At 39.6% G+C, this 15,987-nt stretch overlaps 1 protein-coding gene across 1 annotated transcript in view; it reads right to left on the reverse strand.

Annotated features, from left to right (window-relative positions):
• crm (cramped chromatin regulator) overlaps positions 1–15,987 on the reverse strand; it is a 350,810-nt gene that overhangs the window by 105,379 nt on the left and 229,444 nt on the right. Inside the window, exon 9 of the mRNA XM_068226835.1 lies at positions 1,702–1,806. Coding sequence (XP_068082936.1) covers positions 1,702–1,806 — 105 coding nt within the window. The remainder of the gene's footprint in view (positions 1–1,701; positions 1,807–15,987) is intronic.

A 15,987-nucleotide genomic window follows, 5' to 3' on the forward strand; every position in this document is an offset into this window, starting at 1 on the left:
ATTTTCGTGATGGATAGTCGTATTGTAAAGATACGTGGAAAAGGCATTGCCTGCAAATCTTCAACGGGTTCTAGTCGATAATATGATGCCAATTTTAAGTGAATGTTTATTAAACACTCGGAAATGTAGAATAATTGTGCAGCCGCAAGAAAATACGGCATAGGCCTAACTGCGTTAGCGTGAAGACAAAGAGTTTTAAAAAATGCATACTGTACAAAAAATGCATTCAGTGGTCCACAATAAGGACGCTTTAAAGAAGTCGACGATGAAATTGTGAGGTATGTGCACTAAAAACGCAAGGGCGGTTGGCCGTACCGTGGCGCAATAAACTCGTTCGTTGACATTCAACGTTCGCAATTAGGCCTATACATCACTAGCCGTTGAATTTGGCCGCACCCGACAAGCAAGACTTGCGTGTAGCGGTAGCCGGTTATATCTGACGCTGCGTAAAAGTAACAGTTTTATAGACAGCAAGAATAATTTCCTGATGTATCGTTGTATTGTAGAGACGCATGGAATAGGTATTGCCGGAAAATTTTCAACGAGTTCTCTTCGGTATTATGATGCAAATGTTAAGTTTATGGTCCTTATACCCGCGGAAATAAAGAATAATTGTGGAGCCGCAAAAAAGAATGAAATACGGCGTGAAGAAAGTCAATGTTCGGCGTCTAAAAGTAGTCGAAAATGCGTAGGCCTGTACGATTTTACTAACTTCCTTTTGAGCCTGATTTAAATTTTTTGAAGGAAAAAGTGGGGTTCATCTTGGATTCGGAGAAATACGGAACTATATTTTTTTCATAATGAAATTAAACACACACTTTCACGTAGTATCGGATTACGAAAAATAACAAACAAGTAAGCCGTATTGTGGATATCATCTGCGGAAACGCAAGTTTTGAACAAATTGATTGCCGTTCCATACCGATTTTAAAGTGCATGAATTATTTTCCGACTTTTATACAAAAATCGGATATAACGACAATCCGCTATAGCGCGTAAATTTTTCGCTGTTATGAATTCTCGCTATAACGGACTTCTACTGTAGGTGGAAAAGGATATGGCTTGGAGAGGCCTCGAATGGGAGAAAATACTGGAAGACAACTGGTAGCAGGACAGAAGAATTTGCAGCCTGTTCATTTCCACACCCGGCTTGCTGGAGTGAAGAATCATTGGTGGCGATGATACTGAGAGTTTTAGCTTTCGACTAATATTATATTAAAATTGAAACCAAGTATTAATATACCCTGGGAGTTTCAGCTTTCGACTAATATTATCTTAAAATTAAAATTGAAACCAAGTATTAATATACCATATCCATTTCTTAATTTATCCAGTGAGTATTATGAATAACTTAATTTTGGAAAAATAAAAGCTCTTCTAAGAAAATAAAGTTCAGACTACCAATTTGCTCAAGAATTCCAATGGATCTCATGATTTAACAAATTCTCCACTTGTTCAAATGACAGATCATCAAGTTCCAAGCAGTACAGGACTGGTTTACAAAATATCAGACAATATGTACTGTAACATACAGTAATATTTACTGCAGCACAAGGGAAAGAATGGTAGACCAACAAAGACTATAGGAGTGAAACTATCAGGTGAAGTACAAACAAAAGAAAATACATTTTATCACAGCTGACCTGGAAACTTGCACCTCCGTAGTTCTTAATAAAATTCAAGTTTATTGGAAATGCTTACCTCTGTACTTGTAGCACCAAGTTTGACTTTAGGAGGCACCTTGTTTCGTGAAGAAACCGTGGATTTGTTTGGAGCACCACAAATATGACCACATGGACATACAAGCTGGAAAAGAAGCAGATACATTAGTAAAAATATACCAACTCTTACTTCAGATATTAAGCCAGTATCTTTAACTGGCTTATAGTCAACCAATATGAATTCTGGAAATACTGAACGAACAAACAAACTTTTACTACATGATAAATCAAAAGTAAACTGAACTGTTTTACCTCTTGCTAGATGAGATGTTGGGAGAGAATTAAGTAAGCATATCTTGTGTTACTGTTGTATTGCCTAGGGGTTTATCTGCTGTTCACCTCTAATATGGTAAGCAAGAGCCAAGTACAAGCATGAGCCATATAAATTTTTTCAATTTATGAGGTAACGTGGTACACAAAGTTTTCTACTAGCCTCCATTACATTTGATGCAAATTCTCCAATGCTTACGAAGTGCATGGAATCCTTCAGAAAGAAAAAAAATCCTTTCATGGCTGCACAGCCACTAATGCATTGCCTTGATCTTCATTCAGACGGCATGTCTTTCTTCCCAGAAACTCCATGAGTGGCCCAAACATTTGGTAATTACTAGGGGTGAGGTGTGGTGAATATGGTGGATGAGGAAGACACTCAAAATGAAGGTCTTCGATGGTCACAACTGTTGCTTGGGCACTATGGGTCGAACATTTTCATGCTGCTATTGTGACAAACGTGTATCACCAAACTGAATCACCATTCGTCGAAGAACTTCAGTAGGTCTTAACTACTTAAAAATCCGATAACGCAACGATCTTCTTCTTTCACGCATGTATGAAGTGGGGCAGGAATTGTTACACTGGTACTTTGATTATTTGTTGCTTATATGCATGTTTTTGCCAGTTATAGGATATTCATTAAAGCCTTTGTAACATTAGTATCTGACAGAACCAAAGCAAGACATTTCTAATTTTTATCACATTTTTAAGGTTTTCATTTGCCTTGTCCTCGTACAAATAACCACGCAGCATCATAATTAAGTTTCTAATTAACAAAGGTTTTGAACCCATTGGGAAATGGGATAGATTAATAATAGGTGGCTCCACAGCACAAATTGCTCGTTGCTAACATAAAAATTTGGAAGTGGAGGAAAAGCCTTCATCTGACTGGGCCTGAAAAGATAACTTGGTGGAAATAAAGAGAGCAGAAATCTGCCCCCCTCACTTAAATCTCATTTCCTCCAATAAATCCTTCAATTGATAATACGTGGACTAATGTATGCATTTCCAACACCAGTGATGCTAAATCAACTCTTGGCATTACAAAATGATTGTCCTTTAATGATAAAAAGACAAGGCTCTGGACAGGTGAAGTGCAACAGAAGGTTCAACAGAAGAAAGAGGCATACAAAAAATAGCTGGAACAGACAATTGTAGAGAGTTGAGAGGAGTATGTCAATGCAAGACAAGAAACCAAGAAAGCTATAGACACAAGAGCTGCTTACTTTCAGGGCTTATATGAGCAGTTAGGATACAGAAAGGGAGAAAAAGAGGATTTACCAACCTGCAAAAGTACGGAAAAGAACAGCGCAGGATGCAGACCATTCCATGTGTGTGAAGGACAAGAAAGAAAGGCGACTATTGGAGAAACATAAGATATTGGAATGCTGGCGTACACTTTAATGAGATCTCGAATACTGAATTCAAACATCCACCTATTCCTGAAGGTCACTCAACTACTGGACCAATTCCAGCTATCAGTACACAAGAGACTACAGAAGCAGTTAATAAAATTAAGTCCCTGAAAGCTTCTGGACCTGATGAACTCCCAGCAGATCTTTGGAAGATCAAAGAATTAAATAATTTAGCAACAGACTGGCTAAAAACTGCTTTTAATACCCACAGACTGGACAAGTCTCACAATCCCAGTTTTTAAGAACAAGGGTGATCCAGCTGTGTACTTTAATTATCGTGGAATCCGCCTCCTGTCACACAAAATGGAAATTTTTGAAAGGTTCTTGATAAACGATTGCATGACATTGTGCATCTCAGCCAAAATCAGTGTGGCTTCAGTAAAGGATCTGGAACCACTGATACCATCTTTGCAGCTCGACAGCTCATTGAGAAGCACTGTGAAAAAAGGAAAGCCCATTCACAACGCATTTTTTGATCTTGAGAAGGCTTTCAACTGCATACCACAGCATCTAATTTAGTATCAATGAGAAACCTTGGCGTTCCAGAACAACTCATTAATTCGGTTCAAATGCTCTATGTTAACACCAGTAGTAGAGTAGGATACAAGTTGCTTTACGGTGCACCGACACAGATAGGTCTTATGGCGACGATGGGACAGGAAAGGGCTAGGAGTGGGAAGGAAGCATCCGTGGCCTTAATTAAGGTACAGCCCCAGCATTTGCTTGGTGTGAAAATGGGAAACTACGGAAAACCATCTTCAGGGCTGCCGACAGGGGGTTTGAACCCACTATCTCCCGAAGACTAGATACTGGTCGCACTTAACTGACTGCAGCTATCGAGCTTGGTAGTAGAGTAGGATGTGGTGGTAGAATATCAGACAGCTTTCTAATCAAAGTTTGTGTTCATCAAGGTTCAGCCTTGTCACCTCTACTTTATTTGTGTAATAGACATGATCACTCAAGACCTACAGCGCAAAATTCCATGGAACTTACTCTATGCGGATGATGTCACACTTGCCAGTATCACCAAACATGATTTGCATCACCAGGTCCAAGCATGATGCCCTCAGCAGATTTGTCTTCACTTTAAGAAAACAGAACACCTTACAAACCAGAGTGACTGTGACAATGAAGTCAATGGTGAAAACCTACTGAAGACCGACACTTTCCGTTACTTAGTATCTCATTTATGTACAGTAGTAACATCAACATTAATGCTGAAGTGTGAGCCAATACCCGCACTCGTTATCCTGGAAAAAGAGGACAAAAGAGAGAACCAATACGGGAAACACGAGGAAACGAGTCCACAAATAACACGAGGTCCGGCGATCGCGATAGGGAAAGGCGACAACATATCAGCCTTGAACTGGAGATCAGTCACTTAATAATAGAAATAATTAGAGACGAGAATTATAGGCACTAAAAACAGTTAAAATAGGCAGGCATATAGGCTCTTAAATTAGCCAAAATAGGCATTTAAATGGGCACTAACGTGTAAAATAGGCAACAAAGTAGGCATGAAAAAATTACTTCAATTACTTATAATTCAATAACACACTCAATTACTATAAAAAAAATTTACAAGCAACGTTTCAATGTTTTCTGGTAACAATCTTGTTCTCCTCTCATGCATAATATTTTTGTACTGAGAGAAAGATCTCAACATTACATGAAGTGACTGAACAAAACTTCAGTGAAGTAACTTTATCTTGTTTTATTTCGCTGACAGCGGCTGCCTTCACAGAGGTTCGGACAAAACTTCCCCTGACTTCTTCCGCAATCCCAAATAACTCCACCAGGGGCATATCACTCTTCCCCAACTTGGTGATTGCTCCCAGCAGCTTGTTGAAATTTGAAGATGCTCTGATTTATGCAGGGGTATATTAGCTCCCAACATTGCCGTGCATAGGTCTGAAGAAAATGGTTGTTGGTCGCTGCCCAAAGTGGACTGGTAGAAAGGCTGCATTGGTACAGATATCTGTACTCGTATCAGATGCAACGCAGTATTTCTAAGTTGATCTATGCGGTATTTTTCTCACATTTGATCTGAAAAATAAAAAACAATTGACATAAATTTAATTTCCCCTATATCTTATATTTCTATAGTTGGGGTAATTGGCAATAATGCTTATTATATACCATGCATTTGTTTCACTTAAAAAAGACTATTAGAGATGATGTTTCTAGAAGTACAAAACTTGAAGTAGGAACAAGGGAATTAGTAATTTACATGGAAATATGTTCTCAAGGATTTTCAGTTATAATTTGGCAGTATCGTGTCAAGGACGTGAAACGATACCGGAGTACCGTAGAGGGGAGATCCGTTCTTTACGCTTGGCAAGGATCCACCAAGCTGGTCCTAGCAGTATTCTTACTTATATAGAAGAATGAAAGCAAAACTTAGACACTACAGCACAGTGGTAAAGCCAGAAGGTCTCTACGCTTCAGAGAGCCTGACAATGAATAAAAAGGGCAAGCTTCAGGATCACGAAAAGAAAGGAGAGGAGAATCTTAAGGAAAATTTTAGGACCACAGAAAAATGCTGATGGAGAGTTGAGGAAAAGAAAAAATGATAATCTCTACAAATTAACCGAAATATCACTGTCACCATGCTAAAATTCTATGGGCATCTAGAAAGAATGGATGAGAAACGGCTAAGAAAATATTCAAGTACATCACTGGACTGAAAGCTTCGATGAAGTGAGTAGAAGAATAAAAAGAGATGCAATAGAAAGTGGACTTGCAATAGATATGATTCACAACAGAAAAGAATTTAGAAGCTGAGTGTACAGCATCAAAACATTCCAGGTGAAACCACCAAAATGTAGACCCAAAATGGACATACCTGAGAAAGAAAGATTACAAGTTAAAGGATGGAGAGGTTCTAGGAGAAGAAAAAATAAGAAGATCGAGAATAAGAAGAATAAGAAGAGAAAGCCTTTGGTTCAATGTGGTCCAGAGGCAGCCAAATATGGAAACAAGAAGAAGAATGAAAACGGAGGCACTATAAATCTCAGATTTGTGAACATTTTATTTGTTTCTATTCGCCAGCTTAGGTCAGCCAGGTCCGCTGTCATGAAGACTATTTTCTGTTGCCTGCAATAGATCCTGCATCGTGTGCCCACAAGGCCGCCACCCTCATTGAAAATTTAAAACCGCGTAATTTGAAATTGTCTTGACATTCGTCCATAACCTTATTTTTGTCACAATTTAGTAAGACTCTAGAGTGGATGCTAGAGGCTTGTTAACCTGGGAGCTTACGCCCCTCAGACTCTCTTTGCTTCCCCCCACCCACAAAGCACAACAGTTACTAACTGGACCTCACCAATCCCCCAGACCAACGGTCTTTTCGCTGGCCTGGTCTTGTAAAGATAGCCTTGGCAACTTTGTAAAACACGCTGTGTCATCGTCCTAGCTGGGCTACATTGGATCTGCAACTTGTGTTTCGCAAAGGCTTAGCAGAAGCGTAATAGAATTCACGATATTTTTTTTGCAAGTGCTTTACTTCGCACCGACACAGATATATCTTATGGCGACGATGGGACAGGAAAGAGCTAGGAGTGGTTAGGAAGTGGCCGTGGTCTTAATTAAGGTACAGCCCCAGCATTTGCTTGGTGTGAAAATGGGAACCGCGGAAAACCATCTTCAGGGCTGACGACAGTGGAGTTCGAACCCACTATCTCCCGTATACTGGATACTGGCCACACTTAAGCATCTGCAGCTATCGAGCTCGGTTCACAATTTTTAAAGGGAGTTTTGAAAGTTGCATTTCAGTTGTAAATCTCTATTTTCACAGGAAATTGATCACAGTTCAAAATACCGATTTAATTTTCATCCATTCTGTGACAAGAGACCACCGGCATTCTAACTCCTCGTTCAGTAATTTAATGATTATTTACATTTTAGCAATATAAAAGAATAATTGAAAGTTCATGACTAATGCAGCATTGCAACAAAACAACTTGCCACAATGTTGTTTGAGTCGTCAGTCCATAGACTGGTTTGATGCAGCTCTCCATGCCACCCTATCCTGTGCTAACCTTTTCATTTCTACGTAACTACTGCATCCTACATCTGCTCTAATCTGCTTGTCATATATCTTGGTCTACCCCTACCGTTCTTACCCCCTACACTTCCTTCAAAAACCAACTGAACAAGTCCTGGGTGTCTTAAGATGTGTCCTATCATTCTATCTCTTCTTCTCGTCAAATTTAGCCAAATCGATCTCCTCTCACCAATTCGATTCAGTATCTCTTCATTCGTGATTCGATCTATACATCTCACCTTCAGCATTCTTCTGTAACACCACATTTCAAAAGCTTCTATTCTCTTTCTTTCCGAGCCAGTTATCGTCCATGTTTCACTTCCATACAATGCCACGCTCCACACGAAAGTCTTCAAAAACATCTTTCTAATTCCGATATCAATGTTTGAAGTGAACAAATTTCTTTTCTTAAGAAAGCTCTTCCTTGCTTGTGCTAGTCTGCATTTTATGTCCTCCTTACTTCTGCCATCGTTAGTTATTTTACTACCCAAGTAACAATATTCATCTACTTCCTTTAAGACTTCATTTCCTAATCTAATATTTCCTGCATCATCTGCCTTCGTTCGACTGCACTCCATTACTTTTGTTTTGGACTTATTTATTTTCATCTTGTACTCCTTACCCAAGACTTCATCCATACCATTCAGCAACTTCGAGATCTTCTGCAGTCTCAGATAAAATAACAATATCATTGGCAAATCTCAAGGTTTTGATTTCCTCTCCTTGGACTGTGATTCCCTTTCCAAATTTCTCTTTAATTTCCTTTACTGCCTGTTCCATGTAAACATTGAAAAGGAGAGGGGACAAACTGCAGCCTTGCCTCACTCCTTTCTGGATTGCTGCTTCTTTTTCAAAGCCCTCGATTCTTATCACTGCAGACTGATTTTTATACAGATTGTAGATATTTCTTCGTTCTCGGTATCTGATCCCTATCATCTTCAGAATCATAAATAGCTTGGTCCAATCAACATTATCGAATGCCTTTTCTAGATCTACGAATGCCATGTACATGGGCTTGTCCTTCTTGATTCGATCCTCTAAGATCAGACGTAAAGTCAGGATAGCTTCACGTGTTCCTACATTTCTTCTGAAGCCAAATTGATCTTCTCCCAACTCAGTTTCAACTTGTTTTTCCATTCTTCTGTAAATAATACGTGTTAAAATTTTGCAGGCATGAGATACTAAACTAATGGTGCGGTAGTTTTCACACCTGTCAGCACCGGCTTTCTTGGGAATAGGTATAACAACATTCTGCTGAAAATCGGATGGGACTTCTCCTGTCTCATACATCTTGCACACTAAATGAAATAACCTTGCCATGCTGGTTTCTCCTAAGGCAGTCAGTAATTCAGAGGGAATGTCATCAATTCCAGGTGCCTTGTTCCTATTGAGGTCAATCATAGCTCTGTCAAACTCTGACCTCAAAATTGGGTCTCCCTTTTCATCAGCATCAACAGCCTCTTCATGTTCCAGAACCAAATTATCTACATCTTTACCTTGATACAACTGTTGGATATGCTCCTGCCATCTTTCTGCTTTGTCTTCTTTCCCTAGAAGTGGTTTTCCATCTGAGCTCTTAATATTCATACATCTAGATTTCCTTTCTCCAAAGGTTTCCTTGATTTTCCTGTATGCAGCATCTACCTTTCCCAGGACCATACAGCCTTCGACATCCTTGCATTTCTCCTTCAGCCATTCTTCCTTAGCTGCCTTGCATTTTCTATCCACTTCATTCTTTAATCGCCTGTATTCTTTTCTGCCCTCTTCATTTCTAGCATTCTTGTATTTTCGTCGTTCATCAATCAGGTCTAGTATCTCCTGAGTTATCCACTGATTCTTAGTTGATCTTTTTTTCCTTCCTAACATTTCTTCAGCAGCCCTACTGACTTCATTTTTCATGACTCTCCACTCTTCCTCTATAGTGTTTCCTTCAGCCTTTTCATTTAGTCCTTGTGCAACATGTTCCTTGAAACAATCCCTCACATTCTTTTCTTTCAACTTGTCTAGATCCCATCTTTTTGCATTCTTTCCTTTCTTCAATTTCTTCAACTTCAGATGGCATTTCATGACCAACAAGTTGTGGTCAGAGTCCACGTCTGCTCCTGGGAAAGTTTTGCAATCCAACACCTGGTTTCTGAATCTCTGCCTAATCATAATGAAGTCTATTTGATACCTTCCAGTGTCTCCAGGTCTCGTCCACGTATACAGCCGTCGTTTGTGGTGTTTGAACCAAGTATTGGCAAGGACTAAATTATGATCAGTGCAGAATTCAACCAGATGACTTCCTCTTTCGTTCCTTCATCCCAATCCAAATTCTCCTACTGTACTACCTTCTCTTCCTTGGCCTACCACTGCATTCCAGTCTCCCATCACAATTAGATTCTCGTCACCTTTTACATATTGTATTAAATCTTCTATCTCCTCATGTATTCTTTCGATTTCTTCATCATCCGCTGAACTAGTAGGCATATAGACCTGCACTATTGTGGTGGGCATTGGTTTGGTGTCTTATCTTGACGACAATAATTCTTTCACTATGCTGGTCGTAGTAGCTTACCCGCTGCCCTATTTTCTTATTCATTATTAAACCAACTCAACTTTAGCCTATCCATCACCCTTTTCAGATTCTCTAACCTACCACAACGATTCAAACTTCTAACATTCCACGCTCCGACTCGCAGAATGTCAGTATCCATCTTCCTGATGATCGCCCCCTCTCGTGTAGTCCCCACCCGGAGATCCGAATGGGGGACTAGTTTACCTCCGGAATATTTTACCCGGGAGGAAGCCATCATCAGTACATCATTCATATAGAGAGAGCTGCATGTCCTCGGGAGTTAGTTACGGCTGTAGTTTCCCGTTGCTTTCAGCCGTGTAGCAGTATCAACACAGCTAAGCCATGTTGAGTATTATTACAAGGCCGTATCAGTGAATCATCCAGACTGCCGCCCTTGCAACTACCGAAAGGCTGCTACCACCCTTCCGATGAACCATTCGTTAGTCTGGTCTCTCAACAGATACCCATCCGATATGGTTGCACCTGCGGCTCGGCTATCTGCATCATTGGGACACGCAAGCCTCCCCACCACGGCAAGGTCACATGGTTCGCAGAGGAGGCTTGCCACAATACATAAATTAATAGGCCTATATATACTACAATGTAATGCAATTATACTTCTCAATCACAAAAAAAGGTAAAAGGAACAAATCAACTTACCTCCTTACTGCAAGCTTGACAGACTACCCTTCCACCCGTAGTGAAATCAGGATCCCCTGTGATCCACTGCTTCAGCCAGTAGGACTTCGACGATTTTTCTTTGAACATTGCCACAAAAACACTTCTTTTTCTTCCTCCACTTCACAATAAATCACAACACGTTCTGAACATAAAGTGTATGCGTACAACAGTTCGCATCGAAAGGGAAATACAGGGCAAGTGGGTTATACAACATAGTTTGACGTTGACTGGTTCTCGCATATGTCTTAGGAGGATGGAGGGGTTGAAGGCTTCGAGGTCGAATTGTTCCTTGTTTCTCCTGATGGAAATTTCCCTAGAACTATTTCTGGTGACTTCTGAGAATTCCTATTTTTGTTCGTGGCGTAAACAGCTATTGAAAAAAAGGGAAGATAATTTTGTTGAGCACACTAGCTACAATATAATGCACTGGAAGAAAATCAGCTTTTTAAAAATAGAGTCAGATGGCATCAAATAGGCATTTATACTCCAAATAGGCACAAACCCCTGAAATATCCATTTATAGGCACAATAAAACCAATGAAATATAGCTAAAAAGACCCTAAAACAGATTTATATCTCAAAAGCCTACGTTTCTGAACACAGGAATAAAATAGGCAAAATCCCATCTCTAGAAATAATACTAAAGGACTACCGCTACTATGAATTTAAAGTGAATTAGCACACAAATTCCCAGTTTATTGAAAGAGTAAATTAAGAAAAATTAATCAATGAAACGTGCAAGTAGGATACTGAATAGAAAATGTTAACAAGAAATACAAAATGTTAAAAAAAATACATACGCACAGAGCATGACATCCAAGTTTTTCTCGGCCAAACTTCCCACCAAATTGCGGACGGTAATAAAGCTCACATTAAAACGCTGAATACACAATACTTTCATGCTTCTCTCTCCATTTTTTTCCTCCAAGACGCCCACATGGTCGATGTTCACTTATATTGTTACTCTTAGTTCATTATAGCATTCATCAGATGACCCATCAGAAAGGAGAAAAAACATGAGTCAAAAAAGACAAGGGGGCCGAGAAAATCAGTTATGAACCTCAATGGCTGGAAGCCAAGAGATTGCACACATCAACAGTCAATTAAGCAGAAGAATAAGAAAAGGAAAACCGGGAATGAGAAATAAAATGCTGGCCATCAAAAATAAGTCAAATACAAGGCCCGGTCAGGTACGAGCAAAATTGAAGAAGCAATTTTAAAAAACATCACATGAATTAATAAGGGTAAAACATACATAATATAGTGCGGCTTCTGCTGCGTCCAATCCATACACACAACACCCACGCACGCACAATCATCCACCCGAACACAATAATAAATATGTGGCGCGAGGCCATCGGTCCGTCCAAAGGGCAATTTCACACACAACGGTCTTCCAATCAAGTCGGGTTACCAAAACAGACTGCCTCAATACAAGGGACAGTATTCCGTAGAAATGAGAAGCATCAAACAGGAGGGTCATGCAATAGGCAAACCAAGACGCATGAGGTTTACAAAGTCACAATCCGTACAGATCCAATTATACAGCTTCTGACACGAATGACCAACACTCATGTAATCGAAGAATAAATGTAGAGGCACATAAATTCAAAGCACAGGGACCGTACATCAAATAGGCAAATAACTCGCCCGACACATTTGCACACACACAACCGTGCGCTCAAGGACAGAACAGCACGCACCAAAGGGTAAAATAAAAATAAATGTACGAAAAAGATAGAATAAAATGTACATACCTGAGAAATATAAAGGAACAATTAAAATAGTCACAGCTGTGTGACCCTAACCGCACAGCCAACTTGCTTGGTCAAAAGCAGTTCCAATAGCTGCAATCAGTTCTAATACATGACAACAGATGGAACTTTTACAGTTACATTCTAGCACGTAGCCAAAGACATGATTAAAGCTATAAAGCCACAGACACTGCGAGACCTATACAATATTCTTTCTTTCCTTTAGGCTTTAGAAAGCAGTTGCATGTTCCGTCCACAGCCTGCTTCCGCGTTGCTGTGTAAAGAGATATTTGAACTGCTGCTCTCCGACTTTCCCTAGCTATGAGTTAGCAAAGCATTCATCAGCTGGTCATCGTCGTCATTATAAATTGTTCACTCCCCTTTGTTGTGATTATTTCATCAATATTAAATTGCCCTGAATTGTGGTAAAAAGGTAGATACCATGTTTTATTTTAAATTCTTCGTAGTCATGTACGTTATTATTTTATAACCATGGAACAACTGGTTATCGCAATAGTCACTGATGGCAAGGATTTATTTCAGTCGGTATCATACTGTTTGTACAATACTCAGGAACATCAACGTGAAATACGTTTACAGGTTTTTCAGACAATTAAAACTCATGGGAATGTTATAAAGATTTTGTTGTAGGCATGGCATGGCCATTAGCAATTCAACTGAGAACGAAAATTTGTTATCTCAGGACGGTAAATATGCTAGCCATGTAGAATTACATTGTATTGCTCAGGTATTCCCTGATTCCTTATTCAGGGTGTACAGAGATTATAGTAATGTACGTTTTGACTACGGTGCTGGAAACACCATCTGCAACCACCTTTTTTCCTGGCAGTGTTGATGTAGGCCATTGTAGTGTTCTGGAGTTCCATTCTGTTTTACAACGCTCACCATCAATCGTAGTAAAGGATACTGTTCAGAAAACATGCAAGAGGAGATGATGCTATTATGATGATGATGATGATGCTTGTGGTTTAAAGGGGCCTAACCTCGAGGTCATAGGCCCCTAATGCATGAAACGAGACGAAATGTTATCACAATTTAAAAATCCAGAATCCTTCACTGATCAGATTCGTAAACGTGAGGGAGAAGAACAAATGGATGGATACGAAGTTAAAACAATCGGTGATCCGACCCGCAATGCCCCACAATCTCAGAAACTAGCATTAAATAATAGTATCACTGACCAAGGGATTGCATCTAAAGCGCAATACTGAATCGATGATGCTTGTAGTCAAAACGAGTCCAGAATCCAGGTCATCGGCCTCTGAGGAAAATAGAACCATGCTATTTGTCGTGTTGTGGTACTAATCAAAATTAGCATAGACTCACGGTATTCCACACATTATGGTACTACTCACAGGTAATGAAATTCACACATGTAACACAGACCTATGGTGTTTCGCACACTGTGGTGCTATTTACAGGCAACGCAAACCTATACTGGCCACGCAAACCTATGGCACTCCTCACATAAGTGGACTAACTACAAAGACCCGCACTATCCCGTGGTGTTCTTCACATAGCGCGTACTCAACATAGACAAGGCAGAACCATGGTGTCGCTAATCCCATGGTGTTGCGCATATAGGGGTACGAATCACAGGCACTGTGGAAGCCGCCAACGTACTCTAGTGCTACTAATCACAATCCTATTTGGTACCTAACATAGTGGTACGACGTGCAAGTAAACGCGACCCATGGTGTTCCCAGCTTGGTGGTACTAATCACAATTAGTTTCATGGTTCTAATACAATCATCCCTTCGTCGCCCCTTTTAGTCGCCTTGTATGACAAGCAGGGGATACCGTTGGTGTATTCTTCGTCTGCGCCGCCCCCCCCCCCCCCTTACAGGAGGATGTGTTTGGTCTTCGAGAGGTATCTTATTTCCCTCAAGTCCGCCAGCAAGCCAGTCAGGCCCCCTTATCCGCCACCTGGGATGCATCACATAGGAATATCACCTCTCCCCCCGCTACGCCAGCGTAGTAGGTCGTGGTGCAAGAGGAGAAAGACATTGGCTGCAGGGAAAGTGCAATGCAACGCCTAGCATTCAAAACGCAACAGAATTTTGTAGTTCCATATGACAGATCCAATAGTATGTACAATAATGCTGTGAAAGATATAGCACCCACAGGAGTGGAAAATGATGCTGAAATTTCACATACCACATCCAACACTATGCATAATGTTGTGCAAGACATAGCTAGCACCCCCAGGAGGGCAGGGTGAGGCTGAAATATGGAAAAAAAATCATTAATCAGGCAGAGGGAAAGAAATGTTCAGCGTATATATTACCAACGTTGACAGCCTTCCCTAACTCAATATAAATATGCTTTATCAAATACAACACCTGAAATAAATTCCTTCAATATGGGAGGGGGTTTAAATGATGGTAAACGCAGTGACTGCTCTGCACTGTACTGTACTTCTCGGCTGAAAAAACTCTGTCTAGCTATTTTGGTCTATGCTGTTCGAATAAAAAACTGAAATTGCCTGAGAGTCATATGCCTGATGACCAGATTTTGTGGTTTTTAGCGCAAAATATGTTGAAACTTTGTCAGTGTATGTGCCTTCATCTTATATGACTCCTATGAGTTGTTTTTAGTGATTTCAAATTAGTGATAAAATGCAAAATTAGTTCAAAATGCAAAATTATACAATTTATGCGAAATAGATGCGATATTCTCGGTTTTATGTAAAATAAACATATCTTTTTAAAAATGATGCATTTTTATTAAAAATAAGATGTATGTTTGTTATTTATTTCAGGGGAAAGAATTAATATGGCACCTTAACACTTTCAATGTGTGGAATATCTTTCAACAAGCAAAGAGCAATGTAAAGAACAACAAATCAAACAGCTTAATACATTTCCAAGCACATGCGTTCATTCACATTGTGGTGACCTTTGATCATAATCGGTTATTCTTGACGTAGGTGTTGAGTAGTAGTTTCGTTTTAAAGTATGGTAGCGAAGCGACTATCAAACAGCATGCCAAGTTACAAATCGGAACATTTTTATGAAGTAAAATTCTTTCTTGAATAAAATTACTGTGTCCACCTATATTTTGTAGTGATTAAATTCTACATGAATTATAAACACTAGTTAGGGACATGTTTTGCCCTAGTTTTGGGCATCTTCAGCCTAATACTAATCTTAAGGTCAAGTCTTAATTCTTTTAACATTGGAACTTAATATTAAACTTAAATTAACACTAATTACTAGATACAATGGTCCTTATGCTTCTTACAAAGTTGTGTTTTAGGTGATATTTACATAGTTTACAATAGTTTACAATATGTACATTAACTAAAAGCCAGAATTTGTGAACAAGGAAGCAAATAAATTTATTTTACAATGACTAGAAAACGTCCAAAGTGTAGATTGGATTTATCCTATTGTATGGATGCAAATGTGTACATATTGGCTAGAAATTGATCACAGCATGAATTGGGGCTTCTCAAACTTTATGGATGAAGAGTGTGGGCGCTTGGTGCTAGAGTGATGTCAGATTCACACACACATCT

The sequence above is a fragment of the Anabrus simplex genome, chromosome 3 (assembly GCF_040414725.1).
Source record: "Anabrus simplex isolate iqAnaSimp1 chromosome 3, ASM4041472v1, whole genome shotgun sequence".
NCBI classification, from domain to species: Eukaryota; Metazoa; Arthropoda; class Insecta; order Orthoptera; family Tettigoniidae; genus Anabrus; species Anabrus simplex.